Here is a 26881-nt window from a genome sequence, read left to right as displayed (position 1 = left end):
TTTAGACACTAGTAAGATATCCATAAAAAGGTACCTTCAACATTTGGTCATTAAAATGAAAGAAATATATTTATGTCATTTGTGGCACATATTATAAATATGGGTAGACACTAGACAGGTACTAGGTAATATTACCTAGGTTTTATTTACTAAAAAATATTATAATTGGTTAGGTATTTATTTTTTTTATTGTTCGCTATTTGGAGGGGGTAAATTATTGAAATCCATAAATAGTATTTATGGATTTAATACATAAATGTATTAAAAGAAAAACTACACTAGGTTAAATTAATTATAATTTTTTAACAATTGACAAATTAGTCGAATAAAATATCAACGAATATTATTCTAATACATATTTTGGTCATAGTATGTATTAATAATTAGGTTTCACTGTAACAACAAAGAAACGCGTGTTTTTCCAATAATGATCACTCATTCTAGGATCTCTGCCTATACCAGGAGGTAAACTATCACATCCATGGTTATCTCCACCCTAAAATCAAAATATGTAATTAATGCAGTTTTTTAGTTATTTTTAGACACTATATTAAATTTTGTATAATTATAGTTAATTTATCATTCTAAATTACTCATCCTATTCAAGTTGTAATGTTATTACAACTGGACTAAAATAATAATATTTGAACTACATTCTATGCATTGTCATTATTTTCAAAAAGCAAAAATAAAATAAATGTATCTGTTTTTAAAGTGTTTGGTTTTGTAATTTTAAACAAGTTAAATAGATTTTTTAGTTAATTAGGCTGATCCTTATTTCTCGAAATGTATTAGATTATAACATAAGCAATGAAATAACTTGAATATTGAAATACTTTTTGTCATATGAAGATATATAATTCCAAAAATCATTTCATTAGAGCCATGCACTTCACACAAAGTCAACAAATCAAAACACCAAACAGCCTTGAATATATTATTTCCAAATAAACTTTCAATATATTTATGTTAGTTTTATAATTTTAAGATTGTAAAAATTTAAACTAGGTACTTCAATAATGAACTAATAAATCAATAATTCATAAGACCTATATTTACATCATACTTTATAAATAGAAATAATAAGCATTTTATTTATTACCATATTATAAATAGTTTTTACATTGTAACCACCACCTTTTCTTCTATTGGGTAGTGGACCTCTTTGATTTCCACAATAGCGGTAACGTCTTGGTTAGTCTCCTACTTCATTTTTAGGTTCTTCCTTGTCACCTATACAATATAATTTTTAAAAATCACATAAATTAAGGAATTAGTTAAAATAAATGATTAAATACATTAATGATAGTATTGGTACATACCACTTTGACAACTATCGCTTGGAAGGGTATTAGGACGGCGAACAAAAAACAATAACTGGCGATAGTTATCTTTCCTCCTTTCCGGTGCATATAAGGTGATCCTTTTACTGCATCCCCATTAGGACCAGTAACATTCGCTGCTTCATGCCCTTTTTTACCTTCAACCACGTCAAATTCTACCGTTACTCCAGTAGCAAGACTGCGTAAAATCTTGTTCGGATTGTTCTTGATTATAGCAGACTAGAATTAGAGTATATGTCTGAGAAAACGTTTTTATGATTATACTTTTAACTTAATTTTATTAATAATATCATATAGTAATTACAATATAAAAAGTAGAACTTATACCTGATAGCAATACATAGTCACTAAATAACTAAAATCAAAATACCATTCATCAATACTTTGATCTAACACAATTTCTTTTTTGGTTTTATAAAAAATCAATAATCAATTAAAATATATTATAATTTATAAATATAATTGAGTATTTTCGGATTTAAAGAAAAATAGGTTATGTTAGGTTAGGTAACTGTAAATGTGTATGAAATTATAATTTGAACGTTAGCAAAAATAAATAAATAGAATAATCACGAATTGTGTAGATTGATTTTAAGTATAAAATATTATATATTTAAAATAATTATGTATATTAAAAGGTATCTGGATGATTTGAAAATTGTAAATTCTAGCTATTTTTTTAATCATTCAGGTACACCTGTGTAAATATATTTATATACTAAATACTGATAAAACCGTACATGTTTATTATAATAAATTACTAAAAGGTAAATTGTAAAATTAAGTGTATCTTTACTGTATTTTTTGCATATTTTTAGTTGTATAAATAATAAAATAATAATAAATATTCATAATTATGTAATAACCTGATGTACAAATACATCTTCTTTCGTATCATTACTAAAAATAACATAACACAGATAATTAATAAATTTATGTACTATGTATCATTAACTATGAAAATATAAATATATTAAAGTTTTTAATGTATAAATTTAATTTAAATAAATGTTTATAAAGTTTGATGAATAAACAACTATAAAAATATTAATAAAAAAATAAAATAACCAGAGTTCTTGTTTTTTTAATTTTATCTAAGTATCAGCAATCTAAATTAATACTTACCGGTTAATAAAACCATAAACATTTTTGATGTTGAACCATATAACTACGCCGAGGACTTTCACAGCTAAAATATAGAAATGCCCACATTTAATATAAAAACGCAAGAATTGCGCGATTGTCGATTAAAAAAATACATTATATGTCGTAAATACGATCTAGGTGAAAGAGGTTATAATATCATGAAGGGGAAAGGGACATTGAATATTATTATCTGCGCATTTTTTGTGGACGGAGAAATTGTAAGCCATGTCAGTGATCCGTCATAATAACGAACGATTCGGCTAAAAATACGTCCGTCATCATCATTTACCGGTTATCGAGATGAGGGGTTGGGTGCTATTTATTATTATTATTATCATCATCGTCATTGTTAACGTCAACATTACGACAACGAAAGTAATAAATATAACAACGACCGCGTATATTCGTAATAGGTATGAAAACTTTCATCTGTCGATTAGATGGGCAAGCACCATCAATAACCCAATCACCGGAGATATTGGCGACAGTGGCCGGATCAAGGTGTGGGTAAATGTTCGCATGTCCAGAAACACGATGTCAATGCGTGGCGTGTGTACAATATAATAATACTACTAGGCGGAAACGACAAACGCCGGACAAATTACTATTGATTTCAAATTCAAACTTTTTGAAGTCGTCGCTTCAAACTTCAGACGCTTCCGATAGCGCGGGGGATATGAACGCGACGCGCATAACGGCGATATCTTTTTTTTGAGCAACGAGGTAACGGTCCGTGGTCGCTGAGAGTAGTCAGTCACCACCGATTACTCTCGCTGACCGCAGACGGTTACCTCGTTGCTCATAACACGCAATAGCCAATACTTCGTGGATATGAATATACGATTCATATTGGCGAGCAGATAAACAAAAACAAACAACAATCATCCCGGTACGCGCGTTGGCAGGTGAAGGCGGAGATCTAAGAACGACGATTTCGCGGTTAGGTTAGGTTGGGTAGATGAGTCCTTGGCTGCTAATTGAATGACACCGAAGAGATTGGCGGTGGCTTGGTAGACATCAGAAGATGATTTAAGTTTGGTATTAAGAATTATTTTGTTAAATATGGTGACTGAATTTATCTCAATTCGTAATACCGAAAGTAATAGTTGGTCTCTTTTGCTTCAAAGAGGGTTGGGCACCAACGAGAAGTAATACAGGTGTATAATCAGAAACTGAATCGTTTAGGTTTACAAGATCGGTGGAAAAGTGATTAGTGGAGCTGGGAACTTATAGCACTTATATGATTAAATGTAATTAAATATCAAACTATGTGTAATCATATTATTCATATTATCATATTATGACATATTAAATTAATAAAAAGTCTGTAATAATTATTTAAATCTTCCCATCAAATGAAAACCAATCATAGAGCGGGATCCATTCGTGGGTTTTATTTCATAGGTATGAATGGTAATATGCTGCCTGGTTGTACTAACAGATCAAAATTTTAAAGACACATTATTGTATAAAATGAATATAAAAAAAGATTGATATAAAATGACTTTTTTTTTATGAAACTTAAATAACATAAGAGTAATGTCATTGTAACTCATAAGTCATTATTTTTGTACTTAATTACAAACAATTAATTAACTAAAATAGATGTGGTATGATGGCCAGTACTTATACAGGGGGGTATTTTTTTCAAACATCCCTCTACCATCGAAATACTTGAGTTTTTATATGGTTATTTACTTATTCAATTTTAATGTTAATTTTATTATACCAATTATATTTAAAAAAGTTATACTTTTCAATGATTGATTTTCAAAAACACCCCCCTCCCAAAACTTTTTTCTGAATATGTCCCTGGGGATGATAATAATAATTAAGTCACCTCACTAAAAAAATATAATTAAAACCGCCACTGCTCTTGACTAGATTCTCATGGAGACTTCAATATGGGATTCATAGAAGGTGAATATTTCTTATGAATTAGTTTTAGACAAAATAATTTAATTTTTGTGTGTTGTAAGGATTTGTATAGATGTCGGTGCGAGATGCCGTAGCCTTTGATCGTCATCAAACTGTAGATTGTGGAATAACTAATATAATAATATATGTGTATCGCATGTAATTACGTGAAACATTCTTAATGACTATTGTCGGATATTTTATTATTATTATTAAATTACATCCATTACGAGATATTATTTCGTATACTAATTAGTGTTGTGTTTTAAACAAATATCGGTTATTCTTATGAAATGTAATGTCTAATTTATTTTCTGAAATTAAAATATAATCTAACGTCCTAATCTGTAGCCTATTGTGTGTGTGTGTGTCATTACACATCGATTAAGCAGCCGTTGTCGTTGTGAATATTTTTTCGACAAATAATATCTTTAGGTCAGTATATAAAATATCGTAGATTTAAAACGACGTGTCGACGTTTACATAATGTATAATTTAGCAGCAGTTTATTTTTATTTTTTTATTAATACCAGGGAATTTTCAAGACATAAAAAAAACGAAAATGAATTTATTACACAAAATAATAATGATACACTTGAAATGTAAGTTTAATATTAATTATTATTATTATTATTATTTTTAATATATCATATTCGATGTTTAGTGTCGAAGAGCAACCAGTTACAGTGGATTTAAACGAGACATTTAGACTAATAGATGAAATAATTAGAGACACAATGTAAGAAACTTAAATACATTATACCTATTATTCTTTTTAATTCATAGTATTTTATGTTTAGACGTGAAGAGCAAATGTCACCACCATTACGGCAGTAATTAATTTATAACTAATTAATGCAGCCGGGTATCCGAAATGGAGAACCACATAATATACACGACTCTGTACTGTACTTTGACCGACGAAGAATTTATAATGTAAAATATTTTTATTTTTATACTTATGACATAGAAAATATTTTTTTCTAATGAAGACAACTGTGACAGACGACGGAATGTCTAAAATATTTTAGCCGGATCTCGACTTTATAAATGACGTGTTTTTCTTATCGATAACGAGTAATAAATTTAAACTTTAAACTTTTTATTACTAAGATATATTGTTTTAATTTTATAATATATTATACTTACAATTAATCAGACTGCGTTTTAAAAAAAAACTTTTCGTCTTGCACATAATCTTTGCTCCAAAGTAACCAGTCCAACGCTTCAGCTTGGGACACATATCTCATCATTAGCTTCTGTATCTTTACCGTTCCACATGATTTAAAATATCTGCAATAGTTTATACACCTAAGCACGTGAATCTTGGAATGCTCTAATTATATTAAGATGCACATTACGGGATCCAATACTCATATCAAAATCGTGGTAGGCGGGTGGATAAAGTCCTCAAAGGAAAGATTCAATGATTTAATAAAAAGTATATTAGGTGCTGTTATTAAGTTCAAGAAGAATGTATTATTACATAATGGATTATAAAAAAAGATTTAGCCAAAATAAACAAAGTCGCAATCTCATATCTGGTTTTCAATACTTCAATACCGATTTATGCAGTGGCGGCTAGTCAGGGGAGTCTTTGAGACGGCGACTCCCCACAAAAATAAAAAGTAGTAACGCAATAAAAAAGTTTGAAAAAAATTGTATTATAATTTAATATTTTTATGTTATATCCATTCTGAAAATAATTATTATGGTTTTCGATATTAATATTGATAATATTTTGTATTCTATTTTAACATTAATAATGAGTGTCATTCAATAACAATACAATATAAAAAATATATCGATAACAATACGGGCTAAATATATCGATAACGATGACGGTCGCTAGTTCGAGAGTCTGCCGTCCGAAAGACTCAATTATGTATACAAATTTCATATGCATGACAAGGCGGAGGACGGGGATAGATTGTATAGATGTTATTCAGTACATTGAGACTAGACTCATTCAAAGTTTTTGCCGTTCGCATTATACGGTTAAAAATAATAATACGGTTGTCGCGTATTTTTCTGTAAACACGAAAACTGCAGCGTGTCCTTCGTCCGTATTAAAGATAGATATAGATATATATATATATATAGATATTATATTTTATTATAGACTATTAAATTTAGCTATTTGACATTGTATAGCATCGTGCCAGCGTGTAATAATTAAATTATTATTATTTATTATTGGTATTATACAAAACTACACAATTTACAAACTTAATTATAATATAAAAAGTTACTCTAGAAATTCATATATTTATTATATTTTCTACTATGGAAATGCAAAAAAAAAAACAGATATACAAGACTTTTTGTTTAAAAATAGTTTTAATACGTTAACATACGAAGAAAAGTGTCAATTAAAATCAAACAGACCGACACCTAACATTGCATTGGAATATAAAGAAGGTAAATTCATTAGAAAATTTCAATGTAGTTGGTATACTAAATTTCCCTGGCTAACTGGTTGTGATAAGCTAAATAAAGTGTTTTGTTTTTATTGTGTAATTTTTGGGGAGAAAAAGAATGGACTTTTGATGGAATATCGCCAATAAAAAATTTTATAAGAAAATCAGAAAAACATTCTATATCTAAAAAGCATTTGATAAATCAAGAAAAATTCCATCTTTTATGAAAAGTTCGAATTGAACATGCTATTTCGGAAGGTCGACGATTAGCTGCTATAAAATATAATGAACAAGTTTCTATAAATAGACTTTAATAGCACGTATGATCCACGTTGTTTGTTTTTTGGGAAAACAAGAGTTTGCCTTTCGTGGGCATTGGGAACACAACAAATCTTTAAATAAAGGGAATTATCTTGAGTTACTTGATCTACTCGCTCAAGAAGAGCATTTACTTAAGGATCATTTTTTGTCATCGTCAATATTTAAAGGCACATCTAAGATAATACAAAATGATTTAATTGAGAGCGTCACTACAATTTTAAATTCAAAAATTTTTAAGGAAATACAAACTGCTAATTATATATCTATTCAATCAGATGAAACCACTGATGTGTCCTGTCGATCTCAAATGAGTATTATTTTTCGTTATGTTATAAAAGAAAAAATTGTCGAACGATTTATTGGTTTTTTTGATGTTTCAAGTGATAAAACGGGATCTGGATTAGCAGATGTAATATTGTCCGTGATTAAAAAATGGGATTTAGGAAATGAAATAAAATAATTGCACAGACATATGATGGAGCATCAGCTTTGTCTGGAACAAAAAATGGTGTACAAAGTCTTATTAAGAATATTTATCCAAATGTATTATTTATTCATTGCTATGCTCATCAGTTGAACTTGGTATTGTTATATAGCGCTAAGACAATAAAACCAGTGAAACTTTTTATTTGTAATTTATCAATGTTTCATACGTTTTTTAGTAGGTCTTCTAAAAGGAGTGAGTTACTAAGACAACAGGGCTTTAAACTTCCAAATCATTCTGATACTAGGTGGAATTATCATTCAAGAGCCGCTTCCACAATTAAAACCCATTTTATAGAATTAAAAAATGCTTTTACACATGTAATTGAAAAACTAAACTGGGACCACATTTCTATTTCTACAGCATCAGAAATTAAAAATAATAGGAAAATACTAGAAAGGGTTATTGAGGTAGTAAAACTAATTGGGAAGAGAGGTTTAAGTTATCGAGCTGCTCAATATGAATCATCTTATTCTTTAAACGACCCTACACTTGACCATATAACTTTTTAGAAATTCTACTTCTTTTAAAAAAATATGATGTGACATTAAACGATTATATTGATAAAATAACCAAAAGTGCTCAAGAAAAAGCTGCTTGACATAAGTCAACAAAAGTAAAAGGAAGAGGTTCATCTATAACGTTCATTTCAAAAATAACGGTTTATTTGATTATTGATGCTATATGTTCTTATAAAAAGGTCAATTTCTTCTCAAATACAAGAAACTGAAATTCAGTTAAAAGGGGAGAGGAATGGCAAGGGCCGGTCAAATTATAGATTTCCCGGGCCGAAATGTTGCCCCAGTCCGCCCCAGTAAGAGCTCATTCTGTAGTAGGTTAATTCAATATTTTTCACCCAGAGTTAAAATTATGAACACCGAAAAAACATACACTAGAACACTAGAAATCTAAACGATGTAAGTACATGTGATGTTTATGAATATGGTTTTGATAGTCCTACGTTTTCTGCAGTATCACCAGCAACTAAATTATACGTGTCTCCACTTATACAGCTACCGAGTTCCCGTAAAAAGGTTAAAACTGAAAATAGAATTATTCCGTCCAATCAATTGTTAGAAAAATTTGAAAAACAAAAAGAACTATTATCTCGAAAGAGAGCAAATATTTTTAGTTTAAAAAACTATTAATAACAAACATAATAACGACAAACTGAATACTAAATTATTTATTAAAAAAAGAAAATTTGTATCAAAAAACTTAAAATCTTTAGTTACGATGCAAATACTGCATAAAAAACGAAGACCTTGGTTACAAAATGAAAAAATGTAGCTTTTTCTATATTCAATTAACCTCCAGCTGCATACAAGTTTATGAGAAAAAATATTATTCTACCCGGTGTAAGTACATTACGTACATGGCTCAAAGCTCTACAATATATGCCTGGTTTTAATCCAGAATATATGACTCAATTAAAAATGATGTGCAAAACTATGTCTTCGCAAAAAAAAAAAATGTGTTGTGATGGTAGACGAAATGTCAATAAAATATTCTTTAGAATATAATAAATCGTTGGACATGATAGAAGGCTATAAGGATTTAGGACATTTGGGTGGGTCTAGTCGTCCCACTAAACTGGCCTTTGTCATCATGATAAGAGTTTATATAATAAATGGAAATTACCAATGGCCTATTTCTTAAGTTCAACTGGTGTCAAAGGTGATACAATGGCACAAATAATGAAAATTTGTATTTCAGAATTAATAAAAATTGGTTTTTATCCTATACGTATCACTTGTGATCAAGGTAAAGCCAATCGAAAAATGTTTGCAATATTCAGTGCCACACCAGAGAAGCCATACACAACTATAGAAGGGAAAAAATGTGTCGTATTTAAGACGTGCCATATTTTCTAAAAATCATTAGAAATAATTTATTAAATGGTAATATACTATTGAAATCTACGGAAGGTACAAAAACAATAAGGTTTTATGATTTAAAATAAAACATATGAAATTGATCGTTTAAGTGTAATCACTCGAGCTATGTTCAAATAGATGATTATCATATAAATCTAAATCCATTGCAAAAATAAGCTATAAGATTGCAATTAAAACGTTTAGCAATAATGTGTCTGCAGCCATTAAAACATGATTAGCAACTGGGCAGTTAGATTCTACAACGGCGTTAGACACAGCTAATTTTTTTCAGAACTTAATGATTTATTTTACTCGTTAAAAAGTATTAATTACAAACTGCATTCAAAAATTCGAGCCTTTTAATACGCTTTTAAGTATATAAATCAATATATTTTTCAATATTTTTTATTTTTTTCTGGTACCTTGTTGTTGATGGTCTTATGTCAATGTTTTGCATTAAAATATAAATATCGATTTGTAATTGTATTAAAACATCTATAAATACAAATATATTTGGATGTGGGGATGAAAATGATTTATTGAACTACGCGTGGAAGGACTCGCGTGCATTAGTAGTTCTTTTACTAGAAATCGTATCCAAAGCACAAATATGGGGAGGAAAAAGTCCTTAGTCAGAAATATAATTATAAACTAAATATTCACTAAATCCTTGAACAGCGTGATTTTCTAGAATAGTTGACATTTGATCATAATGTAATTATGATACATGTATAAAATTCACCAAATTCAATTGTATTTAAAAAATTTAATCTAAATATATTACGAAGCCATTTTTCAATTTCTATTTCAGATTTGTAATCAGTTGCAAGTCCTAAATTTTGTGTTTTATAATATCATGATTGTGATAAATGGAGTCTACAACTTATTATTTTACGTAAAGGAAACATTTCATTGATCGCATTTATGGATTACTTGTTCAAAATCTGCTACAAATAGGCATATATATTAAACCAAATCCATTGCACTTTTCAGTAATTATTTTAAACATATTTTTATACGTTTCTATAGTTTTATTTGGATACAAAGCAAATATTAATGATACATAATAATTATTGTGATCTGTATGCAATGTGAACATTTGATAAAAAAATACACAAAAATAATAGTTTTTTTTTTTCACATATATATTTTAAAATTTTTTTGGATGAAAATATTATAATGTTATATGCAGAATTGTTATCTATTAAAAAATCTTCATTAATATTTGTTTTAATTTTTAATCTGTGAATAGTATCATGGGTGTCATAAAGAGGTTTTGGTAAAATTGGATAGTTTTTACGGTGTTCGTGATAGGTATATATTTTTTTGTATTCGATTTAAGTTGTTATTATTTAATAATGTTGTTAATTCTACAAGAGCGTTAACAATTTCTTCCCTAATAATTTTTAATGGTCTATAAATACCTCAGTCAGCTGCTTTTCTTTTTGCTGAGTTTGATATCATTTTTCGAGGTAAATTAAGTGGTTCTTCATGGTTATGTATTAACTCACAACGAAAATTAACCGTAAAACATTCATCTAGATATAGTTTTGAAAAACAACTACGATCTGGGCCGGAGGAGGGGGTTAAGAGGTCGTCACGATCCCTCAATCATTTAACCTAATATTTCAGTCGGCACATCAACACATTGTCAAATACAACAAAAATATGTATAAAATGTAAAAATAAAAAAATAAATAAAATAAACCATAGTGGAAAAATATGTTCTATGTAATATGTAGCCAATGTGATGATTTTTTTCCCGTGTCTCTGCAGCTAAAATTAATATCGACATTTTATATTTATTGTATTATACATTTATACGGGCTAAATAAACGTAAGTCTTCGTTACGACGCCGTTCATGACACACGTCTTTAAAATTTAGTCTATCCAGACGTATTATAATTCGTCTTCTGTTAGACAAATATTTTGAATTTTATACCATTGAATGCGCAACGAAAAAAGTCATCAGTTTTCAACTCTTACACAGTGAATCCAAATTTGAATCCAAACTACACTCCAAAAAAGTGGTAATTATAATTACTAATAATTGTCATAACAATATCTACGCACTCCGACCAGCCGGCGCCGGTGCCGCGCTAGTCATTAAAGGATGCTATCTCGAAACGATAACGCATCACGCGCAATGAAACCCCAAGGGCAGTCTAATCTTTCTATTAAAACAAAAATAAATAAAGATAAATCACCAACCGGTAATCAGAATACTTCACACTCTGAACGTATACAGACTGTTTCAAGTGATGTTTTTACCTCCTCAGTAGAAGTAGATGGAAACAATTTCGTATTTCCAAATAATAAACATAAACGCCTCTTCTCTTCACCAAAATCTGATACACAAAAACACAAGAAAAATAAACCAATGTTTATTACAGCTAATCGTTACTCTCCACTTTCCACGGAGGATAATATCCTTGAGTCATCTGATATTCACACAGACAACATTACAAATATTGATGTAGATCAAACTGCTAAAATAAAGTTACCTCCACCAATATTTGTTCGTGGAATTCTAGATTTTGTCGGATTTCGTAATCAACTTATTGATTTGATCGGTTCTGAAAACTTTATATTTAAATCATCCACAAACAATTTAAAAGTTCAAACTACTCAACCTGAATTCTATCGGAAAATAATTCATTTTCTTAAAAAAAATAATGCTCAGTACCATACCTACCAACCGTTTGAAGATAAACCGTTCAGAGTTGTAGTCCGTAACCTACAACCGTCAACACCGACAGTTGAGATAGGGATTGCTATAGAATAAATTGGCTTCTCGGTGCGACAAGTCACTAACGTTATTCAAAAAGCCACAAAAAACAATCTTCCAATGTTTTTTGTCGATCTTGAGCCAGCAGCAATTAATACTGACATATTCAGTGTGACTTCGCTACTTCACACTAAAATGAAAGTCGAAGAACCGCATAAGCGAAGAGACATATTACAATGTCATAACTGACAAGACTATGGTCATTCAAAAAAATATTGTTCCTACTCGCCAAGATGTGTTTGCTGCGGAGAAGAACACCCTTCCATCCATTGCACCAAAACCAGGGACTTGCCAGCCAAGTGTGCCCTTTGCAAGGGGGACCATTCCGCGAATTACAAAGAATGTCAAACATACAAAAGTCTCCAATAGCTTCGTAAACCCACCTCAAAAAAAAATAGTAATTACACAAATAATGATGTAGTAAATAATTTTAATTATGTAAATAACACTAATGTTGAAGCCACTCATCAGCATACTTCCACCACTAATAAACCTTCAAACTCTTCCAAATCATATGCGCAGGCTGCCTCTCCAAACTCTTCCCAAGCACCAAATAATTCTATAAATGAAAGTACACTCTTTAACTTCCTCAATGAATTCAAATCGCCAATAAACCCATTACTCTCTATCCTCACTATACTTCTCGACCGTTTCTTTAAGCAAAATGCCAACTAATTCATTCACATCTCAATCCTTAGCCATCCGTATGTGGAATGCCAACGACTTATCCAATCACAGAAACGAACTTATTGCTCTAATTTCTGAAACACATTTTACAACGCACTCTAAATTCTCAATACCCGGTTACAACATACTCGTAATTACCTCAAACCACCCGGACAACACCGCTCATGCTGGTGCCGCAATTATCATTAAATCTTCACTCTTATACACCCCCTGTCATAGTATACAAGAAAACTACTTACAATCACCAATTTTAACTATTAAACTAAATCATATACCTGTTACTATCGCAGCAACGTACTTCCCACCCAAACATAAAATAACACAAATAAAATACGAACACTTTTTCAAGTCATTGGGTCACTATTTCATAGTAGGAGGGGACTTGAATGCCAAAAACCAATTCTGGGGCTGCCACACAACTAATCCTAAAGGACGCACCCTACTTCAGCTAGCTGACTTAAAAAAATATTCTATACTAGCTCCCCCAGATCCAACCTATTGGCCTACGTCAATAAGCAAGCACCCTGATATACTAGACATATTTGTAACTTTTATCCCCAACAGTTTTCATAATATTATTAAAAATTTACTCGAACCATGCTCTGACCATAGTTCAGTTCTTCTATCTTTAGATGTTCAACCCTCCCCCCTACCCCGTCATGCAAGCTTGACGAATGGCTCCATGGATTGGGAAAATTCCACGAGATCATTGAATAAAAAGTAGAACTAAAAACTCGCTTTAAGCACCCAAGTGACATAGAAGATGCTGTCCAAAATTTTACTGAAACAATCCAATCAGCTGCTTGGGGCTTAACTATTAAAACCTTTCCTAGAAGCCAAAACTCCTTTCCAATTCCCATCTACATTCGAGAGCTAATAGCAAAAAAAAAAACGTGCAAGAGCGATCTGGCAACGCACTAGACTTCCATCCGATAAAAATATATTTAATAATCTTGCATCTTCATTAAAACGAATTCTAAAACAACTCGGAATTGCTTAAAGCAAAAGTCCTTAAATTCCCCCTTAAAAAAAGATGATAATACTTGGTGCAAAACGGATGAAGAAAAAGCAGAACTTTTTCGTGCACACCTAACCAAAGTCTTTCAACCGCATCATGACATTGTAAATAACACTTTTGAAGAATTTGTTGAAAACTCTCTAATCTCTCCCCTTCCTCTCTACCTAGCACCAAAACCATTTACGCCTGGTGAACTTCAACATCACATAAATCTGTTTCCTCTCAAAAAATCTCCTGGTATAGACCTTATTACAGCTGAAGTAGTTCGCCAGCTACTAAAAAAAGCAATCACACACCTCACTCATATATTTAACTCCACCTTAAGGCTTTCCTACTTTCCTCTACAACGGAAAACTTCTATTATAATCTTAATCTTAAAACCAGGTAAACCACTCGAAATCCCTTCTTCCTATCGTCTAATAAGTCTTCTGCCTCTTTTCTCAAAATTATGTGAAAAACTTGTATTAAAACGTATCTCTCCCTACTTAAATGACGTATCAACCATCCAACAAACCCAATTTGGCTTTCGCAAGGGCCACTCGACTATTCACCAAATATATCGCTTGACAGACTCAATAGCAAACTCTCTGGAAAAAAAAGAATATTGCTCAGCCGTCCTCCTCGACGTGGCCCAAGCATTTAACAAGGTTTGGCATCCTGGCCTTCTGTACAAATTGAAAAACATTTTACCCCCTCCTTACTACTTATTCTTTAAATCATACATCGAAGACCGCTACTTCACATCAAAGGTAGGGTTTAAAATTTAGGCTTTAGCCCCAATAGCAGCAGGTGGCTCCCAAGGTGCCATTTCATCTCCTATCCTGTTCAATCTATACTCGGCTGACCAACCCAAGACCCACCACACTTCTGTTGCGGATTTTGCTGACGACAAAATAATTTATTCCTCACATGTAAATCCAATAACTGTTGGTTATAATTTACAAACTCATTTAGACCGCATGTCGTCCTGGTACAAAAAATGGAAAATAAATATCAACCACACAAAATCGTCTCATATAACCTTTACTTTAAAACAAGGAATTATACCACCTATCACTTTAAATGATCACATCATTCCTAAAGCTACTAGCTCTCGCTATTTAGGCTTAATACTAGAACAACGTCTAACTTGGGCCCACCATATTAAAAGTAAACGGATTCTCTTAAACGCCAGACGGAAATCTCTCTTCTACTTAATCGGTAAACATTCTCAACTGAACATAAAATCAAAACTACTCATTTATAAAACTCTATTGATGCCCATCTGGACACACGGCATCCAGTTATGGGGGGCTGCCAAGAAATCAAATACAAACAAAATTCAAACCTACCAATCCACAACTCTTCGCATAATTACAAATTCTCCGTTCTATATTTCAAACCACACCCTTCACATGGACTTAAGAATTAACACAGTAGAGGAAACTGCAAAATTATTTTATTAACGATTTCGTTCACGACTAACCACTCACCCAAATCCTCTAATATCAGCACTAAATTCTGACTCCATTCCTGGAAATCCTACTCGCAGACTAAAAAAAAGATGGTGTCGCAATCTCAACCATAATAAAAAAAAAAAAATTTATAAATTAAACAAAATTCTTCTATAAAGTGTCGCTATTGGGTGGCTTCTTTTTTCACGTGTCGCATGCCAAATTGTTATATATATCAGCATACATGCTTATTGTAAATTTAATTACAGATTGTTTGTTTTAAAATAAAGTTATAAAAAAAAATAATAATAAAATAAAATAAACGTATTTCCAGGAATCCGGATAGCAAACGGTCGCCATTTGGCAGTAGGCCGACTCATCGTTATCGCATACTGACGATAAAAATAGACATAGTAATATTTTTGATGAACAGCTTGCTAAACATGTAATAGTTATTATCATGAAACAGTTTATAATTGATTCAAATCAACAATCACATGTAAACTTGACTTTAAGTACTTTAAGACTTTTACAAAAAAGAATTGCTTCAAGTTCTGGACACATTAATCAGTTTGTCGTCAGAAAATTTGAAATCTTGTCTGGTTTGTATTCAACCACTTTTTAAAGAATTATCGGTGCCTATAATAAGGACTATAATTCCTATGGCTAATAAACTTTGTCGTTTGGCATTAACATCACCAGTTACCACAGCTTCAAATGAACGATATTTCAGCAAGCTAAAATTAATCAAAAACCATTTAAGAACTACTATGACCAATTACCGATTAAATGATTTGATTATACTTGATTCTGAGAAAGACATTTTAGATAATATTGATATAACAAATATGATACAAATATGGGCATCGTTAAAAGAAAGAAGAATTTCAGTGTAATATATATACTCGTATATTAATTTATTATATTTTTTTTTTTTTTTGGAATGCACATTCTGACATATATTAAATATTTTGTAAAATGTAATATAGTATAATACTTACTTGTTATAAAAAAATAGTTATTGTTTTATGATGCCCATTTAAAATCAAAATAGATAGGGATACTAAAAAATCGGCTTCGATCAAAAACTCTAAATAAAAAAGCAATATTGTTGGTAAATAGTGATTTAAATAATTGAAAAATGTCTTTCAGATTTTATTTATCTTTATCATATGATACAAAAACATTATTATAGTTTTATTGTTTTATTTATAAACGGTTTGCAGAATTCTTACTCTGGAACAATATCATAATTAATAGTGAATATTGAAATTGAAATATGCATTTATCAAGATTTTATGTTAAGTGCCTGTACACTTATTATTGACATAAAAGTGTGCATTAATTGTAGTTAACCATATATGTTTATTGATAACTATTTATTATCCAGTTAGGTTAGATTCTTTTGTCGATTTTTGGTGACAATAATTATCTGCGTTATCCAATTAGCATTCACGAACTAATATATAATGGTACCAAAGATTCGTTACATTTTTAACGTTTTTCGAGTGTTTTGACTCGTATGTAACAAGCTTCTACGTTTTTTCCATTTAAACTTTTTTTTTGAACGAGTGCAGTTCGACCATAACCTTTCTTCAATCCAAATGCAATTCAACCTATTATTTTTGTTTAAAACTTACACAATCTAATACAAAATATTACATGATTCTTAAACTGTACATGCATGCAGTTTAGATAGCAATTAATTAATTGGAAATAATTTACACCTTATAACAGTTACCTCTATAGAATACGGAATGTTTTTAAATAGTAGTTTCATCAAGTTTCCCAATGACTGTTAGTTTCTTTGCGTAATTTTTAAAGTTTATGTTTCGAATTCTATGATTGTGTTTGTTGCATATGAGCTCAACGTTTTTAATACATGTTGAATGAGGTTTAAATTATAGTTGTTAGATCTGTCTACCAACTGTACACAATGATGCTTATATTGTAATAATTACAACTTAGTATGTTTTAAATTAAAGTCTAAATAGTGTGTTCCTTAGGTAACATTAAATATTTCAGTTAGGTGACCTCAGATGAATATTAGGTTTTCTGTAGGAGATAAGGATAAAAAAATACATACATTTTGATGATTTTTAAATTTAGTTTTTACAGTATCCATATATAGATACAATACAACTTGAATTTTTGAGTTATTTTGATCATTTAACCAAGACTTTAAAACTAAAATTGACTGAATGACAACTAGCTAATGTTTGAATTTCAATCATTAAATTGTTCAACAATATTACAAATGATCTTACAAATATTCGTGTATTTTTTTTCACTCAATGATCAAAAATTATTTATTTTTGATCAAAATTTAAAATCAATGAAAATGGTAATTAATCATATTTAATATTTAGACTATAAATTATTAAAATTATTTTAAATTAACATAAAAAAAATTGTAGTAACAGTAATTTTGTATGTATCAGCAACATACAAGCAACAATATGGGTAATCGGTTAAGAAAACACAAAAATACCCTACAGAAATCTGTACTTTAAGTTCTTTGTTGTTTAAACAAACATAAACATTTAATTAAGTAGATTTCCTGTTAAATATAATACTTGTTTATAAGTTATATATATTTTTTTTTTATATATATTATTTTGTTAACTTAATGTCACAATTATCAATAAATTATAAATGATTTTTCAATCGACAGGTTAACTGAATATCATAATATTTTTATGAACACATCGAACACTGATATTTTCTCAAATTTAAATGAAAAACAGTGTATGTATAAAAAAATGAAGATTTTTATGTGACAGTAAAATCATCAAAAAAGAACATTTTTTTTTCAATTTTTACTTCTAAAAGTATTTACCCGATGTTTTGATAACCAAACATTTATCAACTAATAACAATTTTATCTTAAAAAGTATGAATACTGTTTTAATTCAAGATAAAATGAATCAGAATTACATTAAAAAAAATAAAAACAAATCACAAAAACAAACTAAACGCAAGAATAAATATTGTGACGTCTGTTGTAAAAATTATACAATTATTTCGTCTTTTAAAAAACACATGAAAAATGTTCATGGTTAGTCAAATTTAAACAAATATGCTTCAAATGAAGATGAATCAATTTTTAAGTCAAAATTTTATTTATTTGAGCTGAAGCAAATAAAAGATGGAATTGGAAAGACTGATAATATTTTTATTGAATTCGAAAATCAAATGCCATTAGAACTAAAAAATGATCAGTATAGATGTAATGTGAGTCATAAGATCTTTGCAAATTCCATTGATTATATGAATCATGAAAATCTCATTATCAAACACTCATAATTAACGAATCATGCGTTTTTCACAATTCTATATGACTCTTGACGATAATATCAATATGACTTCAGATCTTTCTGGTATTGATAGTACAAACATACTTCAAAAAATTACATGTATACTTGAAAAAGTCATATAAAAGCATTAAATGAAATATGTGTAGTCCAACAGCCATTTGATTGTGAAATTTGTAATGAAACTTGTGATAAATTTAGATGATCATTACCAATTTCAACAGTGGTGGTTATCTGGCGATATTTAAAAATGTCATATTTGTAATCAAAAATTTTCTGACAAAGAAAACTAAAGCTTCACGAATATGAACATGTGAAAACACATTTTTGTTAATAAAATTTAAAATATTTATGTTATAAGCTATATTATAGCTATTAAAAGAAATATAATTAAGAGTAAATGTATACAAATAAAATAATGACGTGAGAAATAATTTCTAGTTAATTATATAAAATGCACTGTGTAATACAAAATAATAAATATACAATTAAAATTTATTAGAACTTAGTATTACATTAATATTTACTTTACATACACCAATGTGAAAACACATTTTTGTTAATAAAATTTAAAATATTTATATTATAAGCTAATATATAACTATATGCTTATATTATAATGATAATGAAACAAATTAATCATTTTTCAATCTCCAGAGAGCTAGTCATAAGTAGCATTTGTTTCCCGAGAAAAAATATACACAAGCATATGTGGTCAGCGCCCCGGATGGTAGGACAAAAACTCAGATCATGTCATTATAGATAAACGTCATATGTAGTTAAGCATTACAAACGTGAGAACATACAGAGGTGCGGATGGGGACACGGATCACTATCTGGTGGTAGCAAAATTTTCCCTAGAACTGTCAGCTAAATGGAAAAGATACCAACAAATAAATAAGAATACTAAATTAGACAGAGACAAGATCAAAAGTTTGGCTGGAAATTAAAACATTTAAACGGGAAGTAACTATGGAACAAACTAAACATAATACAATACAACCTGAAGCTGGAAAAACCCCAACCTCTACTTTGGGAAAAAATCAAAAACTCGCTATCAAAAGCAGGAAAGCTTAAGAGTGGGAAAACAAGAAAAAAAACCACTCGTTGAATGATGAATGCCAAGAAGCGATTAAAAAACGCTAGGAAGCAAGAACATTCATGACACAAGACCCTACTAATGATAACGTGAAAAACTATATAAGATTAAGTAATGTAGCAAATAAAATAATAAGACTACAGTAAAGAATTGCTGAGAACAGGAAGTATAATAAACAGAAATATACAAAAAACCTAAAATTATTTTTTTCGTTAAGGAAGGATTAAAAGCACGGACGTCTATTAGAAAAGATGAAAACGGCAATCTAGTTTCTGATCCCAAGAAAATTTTAGAAAACTTCAAAGAGTACTTTGACAATCTACTTAACGACAGCGTAGAACAAAATACTAGTTACAGTCCATATGAAAAACAAGTGTACTAAACGGTCGAACTAGAATTACCCGAGCCTTGTATGGACAAAATCAAACTAATAGTAAAATCCTCAAAAAATAACAAAGCACCATGGGAAAATAATATCAACTCAGAACTGCTCAAAGTTACAGGAAAATAACTTTTAAACCTTCATCGCCTTATTTCGAGTATATGAAAAAGTGAAAAAATAGAAAATGACTGGAACACAGCTATCTTATGTCCTATCTTTAAGAAAGGTGACCCATCTAACACGGAGAACAATAGAGGGATTAGTTTGCTGGATACTATTTACAAGATACTCTCTACTGCTATATTAAATAGAATCGAAAAATATGCCTCAGAGATAATTGGTGAATACTAAAGTGGCTTTGAAAAAGGAAAATCGACAAGTGATCACATATTTACTATACGACATTGCATTTAAAAAAAAATAGTTGTGGATAACTCGTACTCGGGAAGGAAACTATGAGATGTTTGAATCTTAGTCATAACTTTTAGAAACTAATGAGGTAGACATCGATAATAATACCATTAAAATAACTATCCAAAACTATTTACAGTAGTTGCATGATAAATTTGAAGATTATTATCCACTCAATCTAGATCTACGAGACGGATATTTGTAGGTACAAAATCCATTTTTAACGGACTCACAATATAAATTGTGCTTAAAAGATGAAGAACTTTTGTTAGTTATCATCAAATGCTGGTCTACAATCTAAATTCAAATCAATATCTCAAACCAAATTTTGGATTGAACTCAAGGACGAGTATCACAATGCTTTTCGAAAAGCAATGAAAATTCTACTTCCATTTTCGTCAACATATTTGTGTGAGACTAGATTTTTCAATGACCCATATAAAAACCAAAATCAGAAATAAGCTTGATGTCGCACATGCTCTACGTGTGGTTTTAACTTCATCAGTGGAACCAAGATTAGATAAAATTGCCAAAACAAAATAAGTACAACTCTCTCATTAAATATTGTTTTTCAATTTTCAATTTTACTTATTTTTATTTTTTGTAATAATTGATACACCGGTATTGTTAAATTTTATTTATATTCATATAATATATATGCTTTTATATTTTTATTAAATTTAGTACACTAATCTGCAGGCAAAATTAAACAATTAAAGCATAACTTTTTTATTTTTTGAATTAAAACCCAGTGGGTTGTAGTTCTACTTAAATCTAGATTTTAGATTCTAGGTGGTCTGCGAAAACAAAAAGGTTGAGAACCACACATCTAATTGACCAGTACAGGATTAGTGATCTGTATACAGAGTAGGGGTCTAATTTATTTATACTTATATACTATTTTGTTAAGGACTATATGAACTTTATTACAAATAAATTTGATTCCAAATGTATTGTATTTGATAATAAGTTAGAATTTACAAGCAGCTATCAGCTTACACAGCCTATAAACAACTCTTTTATTCATAAATTTTGACAAATAATTATACAAATAAAGCAATACATTTATGGCCTGTTAAGCAGACAAAAATATATATATATATATGTAAAAAAAACAATAATGGCTTGGAAATATTTGCCCTGCGCTGGCTCAATACAATAGGCTCAATTTATACAATATAAAAAAATACCTAATTGGTCTGTTTGATACAATACAAAATATAATAATAAAATAGAAAACAATGTATATGGTTATTACCCATCAAAAAATAACCAATATAAATAAAAAAATATTGTTGACCTATGCCAGCTCAACAATAGTATAACTGAGGTTAAAAATATAATTGGCCTATGCTGACTCACTAATAATATGACAGTAAAAATATATTTGGCCTTTTCTAGCTCAATAATAATAATATAAGAACAAAAAAAATTGATCTAAGCCGGTTCAATGATAGTATAATATAACAGTATATAATTGACCTAAGCCATTTCTCAATGATATAATATAACAACGTATGCAATTGGCCTTAGCTCTTCAATTTTTGGCATTTCAATAATGAAAAAGCATGATGTTGGCCTATGCCAGCTCGACGGCAATATAAACAATATGTTATAAGTAATAACATAAGAAATAAAAATAAAATATCATGCGACTCATCAGCCGATTACCTGGGAACTGGTGTTTGTTGGCGGCTTCGAACCAGAACGCTACCGTCTCGGGATACCCACACTTGTATAATAAAAAGAATACAATATCAAATAACATGTGTGACAATCCCGAGAACGTACGACCAACGGGCCACCAGTTCAGACGATTAACTCAAATACACAACGAACTACAACACAAACAACTAATTCACGTGGTTCTGCAAGTATGTCTTATGACCGCCCTGGATTGGAGACTAATATTAATGATTTTATACTATATAATGACGATACTGGCTGGGACAATGGCCGTACAGCTCGAACGGCAGAAAAAGAACGTACATAGTATGAACGTACATAACAATTTTGAGGTTTTGGCCGAACTTTGACATAAAAAAAAAAAACACAACAACCAATGAAAAATTACGCATAACAAAAATGTGTTTCAGTACCACTTTGAACAAAATGAAACTTTGAAATACAGACTTACGGTGGCCCTGAAAGCATTACATAAGACTCGTAAAAGTGAAAATATTATATTATATAATTAATAATAACCGTTGGGACCACGCACGCCGCGTAATTCCGATAAAAGTAAATCGCTATATCATCACAAGCCGACGCGCTACAGTGAGACAACGCGCGCACTCACGACACAATAATTTATAGCGCTGCCTGATGGCGCGAACGATGAATATTCCTACATACAATCCGTACGCTCGAATCACTTATTTTTTTTATTATTATTTTATTTGTCTAACCACCAAATTACTATCACAAATACAAATAATATTATTTGTATTATTCACTCTAATTTCGTACAATTAACGGTCACTGTAAAGTGTAAAAATTATTCTACATTCGATATTGGAATACATTTTCGTCAATAAAGATTATTATTCATCATCTTTTGTATTAACCTCCTGAATATCGTTTACGAAAAGACTGTAGTGGTCAATCAGTCAGATTATACTATCAATATATTACATACTATATACATCCAGGATCACATCCATAAAACATGTAATACTTAATAGCAAAACAATCATCCCGGCGTCGGCTGTAGTGCAGTGTTCAACACTTCAACAATATTACCATATTATTTATCTGTATCATCAGACAGTTATGATTAACTGAATTAAATATAATTATAATTGCAGAATGCAGGATAACAAATCCATTAGGAAAACACATTGCCACATTTGTAATTTTTGTTTTGAATTGTGTCGGTATCGATAATTTGTAACGATTATATAATATAGCCAAATAAATTGACATTTTAATAGCCAATAGGTTAACCTACTTATTACAATAATACATTTTACTTTTTTGAGGATATCAGTGAAAAATTTAGTAATACATGAAAACGGTCAATATTTGTTTTAAAATATAATATAATAACAAATATGCAAATATAAACACCTAAAAAAATAAAAAATGTACCCTAAGGAATGCATTACCTATATTTTTTTTATTTTTTATTTAAAAAAATGAATATTTAAGAGTTCAAGACCATGATGTTTTTGATTGCTATATAGAAAATACGTAACATATTAAACACAATCTCCTTATTCTTGCATGAAACTACGTTATCGTCATTGTGAACTACAGAGGTGCTGAAATCAATATACGAATATTATCCTGGTACCAAATATTTATTGCGAATCAAGTCACCTTACTATAAATGTCACTACCTATATATTTATATTAGCAGGATAATCTAACCGATTGACCACTATAATCATTTCGTAAACGATATACATAAGGTATATCTTATATATCTTATATATATATAGCTATATAGAATTCGCATGTTTTACGTATACTTATATGTGAAGCATAAACTGACCACCCATCAACATTCAACATTTTTTTGGTAAATTTAAATACCGGGATTTAAAAAAAATTGAAATTTTTATTAGGTACCTGATCTGTCAATTATATGTATTTCTATGTTATTTTTGCTACGTCAAGTAAAGAATTTAATCAAAATGTAACCAATATATTTTTATGATTTTCGTTTTGAAATTATAACGAAATAGTTCAAATTGTTTATTAATAATATGTTTATTTAATTTAGTTTAATTATTTTAAAATATTTATCACTACTTCTCACTGTTTCTTTGTTGTTTTTACTTTTTAAAATCAACAAGGTACCCATTAGCGATCATATTATATTTGTATATTTAATTTATTTCTACCGTGTATTATTAATTATTATAATAATACCAGTTTGTTCTTTCGCAAACGTGTGTTATAAAATGTATATTAAAATCGTTCATCTTGCGTCGTACAAAACAGTGTTTATATTTCGTTCTACTTTCCAACCTGAACCTTGGAGTATCTTCCCTTGACGGCCGGGTGTATTCTAAGGATTTTTGTCAACAATGCTTCAAATTCACATGTATAACTACTCTAAATGTAAACATCAGGAGCTTCATTTGGGGTATAGCAAGGTATGCATATGCATACCTAAAATTTATCAAGATCCAATTTGGCCCGACTATATTTTTCTGCGCCGAGCAAAAATTATTCTTTTTTTTTATTTATAATTGGTCTCAAGCATCGACATATTTAGCCATAAGTTTTAGTAGGCGTTAATGAACACATTTTTGATATATTCAATGCATTTGACCAGGCACCGGTAACCCGCGGCCCTCGGAACTTTTTGCTGCGGCCCACTAAATATATTTCATGGTGTTTAAAATTTCAATTTTATATCTTAAATTGATATAAATAAAATTTAATCATGACTATTATATATCTAATCTCATGAGATAAGCTAAGAGTGAGAACGTAATATAATGATATTTAATTTATATATCGTAATATATATATATATATGTGTGTATATATAACAAATAATTTTTTTAATATTTTAATTTTGTATGCGGCCCACAGTGAAAAACAGAAAAAAATTATGACCTGTGTAGGTAAAAAGGTTGCCGACCGTTGTATTTGACTATACAAATGGCGACTTTCTTCATACAGAATATGTTACTGTTAATAAGTTCTTAGACCATTACGGAAGTTTTTAAATTAATTCTTTAAGCCTGCCATCAGAATTTTCTTCAATTAATAAACATTAGAACTAGAAAACATGCGCCAATTTAAATTAAAATTAATATTAAATATTGTTTTAAATCTACCATTTGCATTTCCTGAAACAATTAAAATATTGTCTATAATGTTAACATTACCAGTGACAACTACATCAAATGAGCGCTTTTTTCACCGAAAATAATAAAAAAATGTTTGTAAAATAAAATAATGTAGATTGGTACCTATTAACCTGGGATTATTAGGTGTAAATACAATAATATTATATTAAATATTAACGCTACGACCGTCATCGGTCCGTTAATAATGCCATCACGCTTGTGTATGTGTAGGTGGTAGGACCGACATATTAAAAAGCCTGTCCGAATGGAAGACACCGAACGATATTAATACCTACATTGTAAATATTATTTTATTTTGTATTTTATAATTTTAGTGAAGGTTGATCGTACTGAATTCAATCTACGAATTTTTAAGTTATATGGCTGTGATCATCTCCAGAAATCTTCATTATTTTCGAACTATATACAATTCATTACCTATTCATCGCCTGTTATGATTAATGGTTTTGGGGTTCAATTGTGATAATATAATTGTACATACACATTTTTTCGTGTACAACTACAATAGGTTTATAACAAGACCAAGACGATATGGGTGGTATCCAGTTAAAAAGGGTCACTATGTTACAATGCTAATCCTGCCTGTGTTATATTACCTACACCACCTACATATTCGTACTGTATTTTATAAAGTTCTTTTCCGTTTATATAAGAATACGCATTTCAATGATTTCTCTGAAAGGAATCGAAAGTGGTCGATTTTACTGTTTGTATATTATTTATTATATAATTAAAAAATAAAAATTTAGATTTAGACATAATACATAATACTTACATTCTGTAAACATATTTAAATTCGAGGTAAAATATACTTGCAACAGTTGCAGCTGACAATCATTTTCAATTTTCTTTCCAAAAGTCACACTAATTAAATTTAATTAAAACTGTAAAACCACGTTTAAAAACTGAGATTTGAGTTATAGGTATTATCATTGATGATAAAAAACTACTATAATAATATATTATAATCAACGGTAGTATATTATAGATACGTAATATACGCACTTATTATGTTATATAACAATTTGACAATTGTTTATGTATAAAGGAGTAAAAGTTTTATAATTTTATAAAGAAAAACTTATTTAAAAAAACCTTAAATAGATTTTCTGGACCTGAGATATTAGTATGATGGTTTTTTTATTCTTTACCCAAATAATGGTTTCGATAATTGTTTGACCATTATAACCCAAATAGGTAGCCCAAAATCTAGGTAAGAGCAAAATGTTTTTTGGTCATTTTGTACGGTCGGGTAAAAATTTAAGTTCAAGAACGCGGTCACTATACTATTTTATACATAAAATATATATTATGTCTATAGTTATCTAAGTAGTAAGTACACATATGTAATGTAAAATAAAATATAAAATAAAATAACAAAAATATAAAATATAGTAGGTATATTAACTAA

General features: G+C 29.5%; 1 protein-coding gene across 1 annotated transcript; it reads right to left on the bottom strand.

Annotated features, from left to right (window-relative positions):
• Window positions 1-1192: 1192 nt before the first annotated feature.
• LOC113558882 (nuclease-sensitive element-binding protein 1-like) lies at window positions 1193-26378 on the bottom strand. The gene is made up of 5 exons (XM_026964466.1): window positions 26246-26378; window positions 2469-2532; window positions 2210-2243; window positions 1323-1562; window positions 1193-1233 (listed from the first exon to the last, which is right to left on the bottom strand). Exons 1-5 carry the CDS (start codon window positions 26256-26258, stop codon window positions 1204-1206), a joined length of 381 nt encoding a protein of 126 aa, XP_026820267.1. The 5' UTR covers window positions 26259-26378; the 3' UTR covers window positions 1193-1203.
• Between the last annotated feature and the right edge of the window lie 503 nt (window positions 26379-26881).

Source organism: Rhopalosiphum maidis, chromosome 3, assembly GCF_003676215.2.
Source record: "Rhopalosiphum maidis isolate BTI-1 chromosome 3, ASM367621v3, whole genome shotgun sequence".
In the NCBI taxonomy this organism is placed as follows: Eukaryota; Metazoa; Arthropoda; class Insecta; order Hemiptera; family Aphididae; genus Rhopalosiphum; species Rhopalosiphum maidis.
This window is presented reverse-complemented; position numbering and strand designations above follow the sequence as displayed.

Coding starts and splice junctions, on each gene's coding strand:
- LOC113558882 (XM_026964466.1), bottom strand. Junction 1,563..2,209: donor AAGATGTATTTGTACATCAG/GTTATTACATAA, acceptor CTCTAATTCTAG/TCTGCTATAATCAAGAACAA. Junction 1,234..1,322: donor AAGCGATAGTTGTCAAAGTG/GTATGTACCAAT, acceptor TATATTGTATAG/GTGACAAGGAAGAACCTAAA.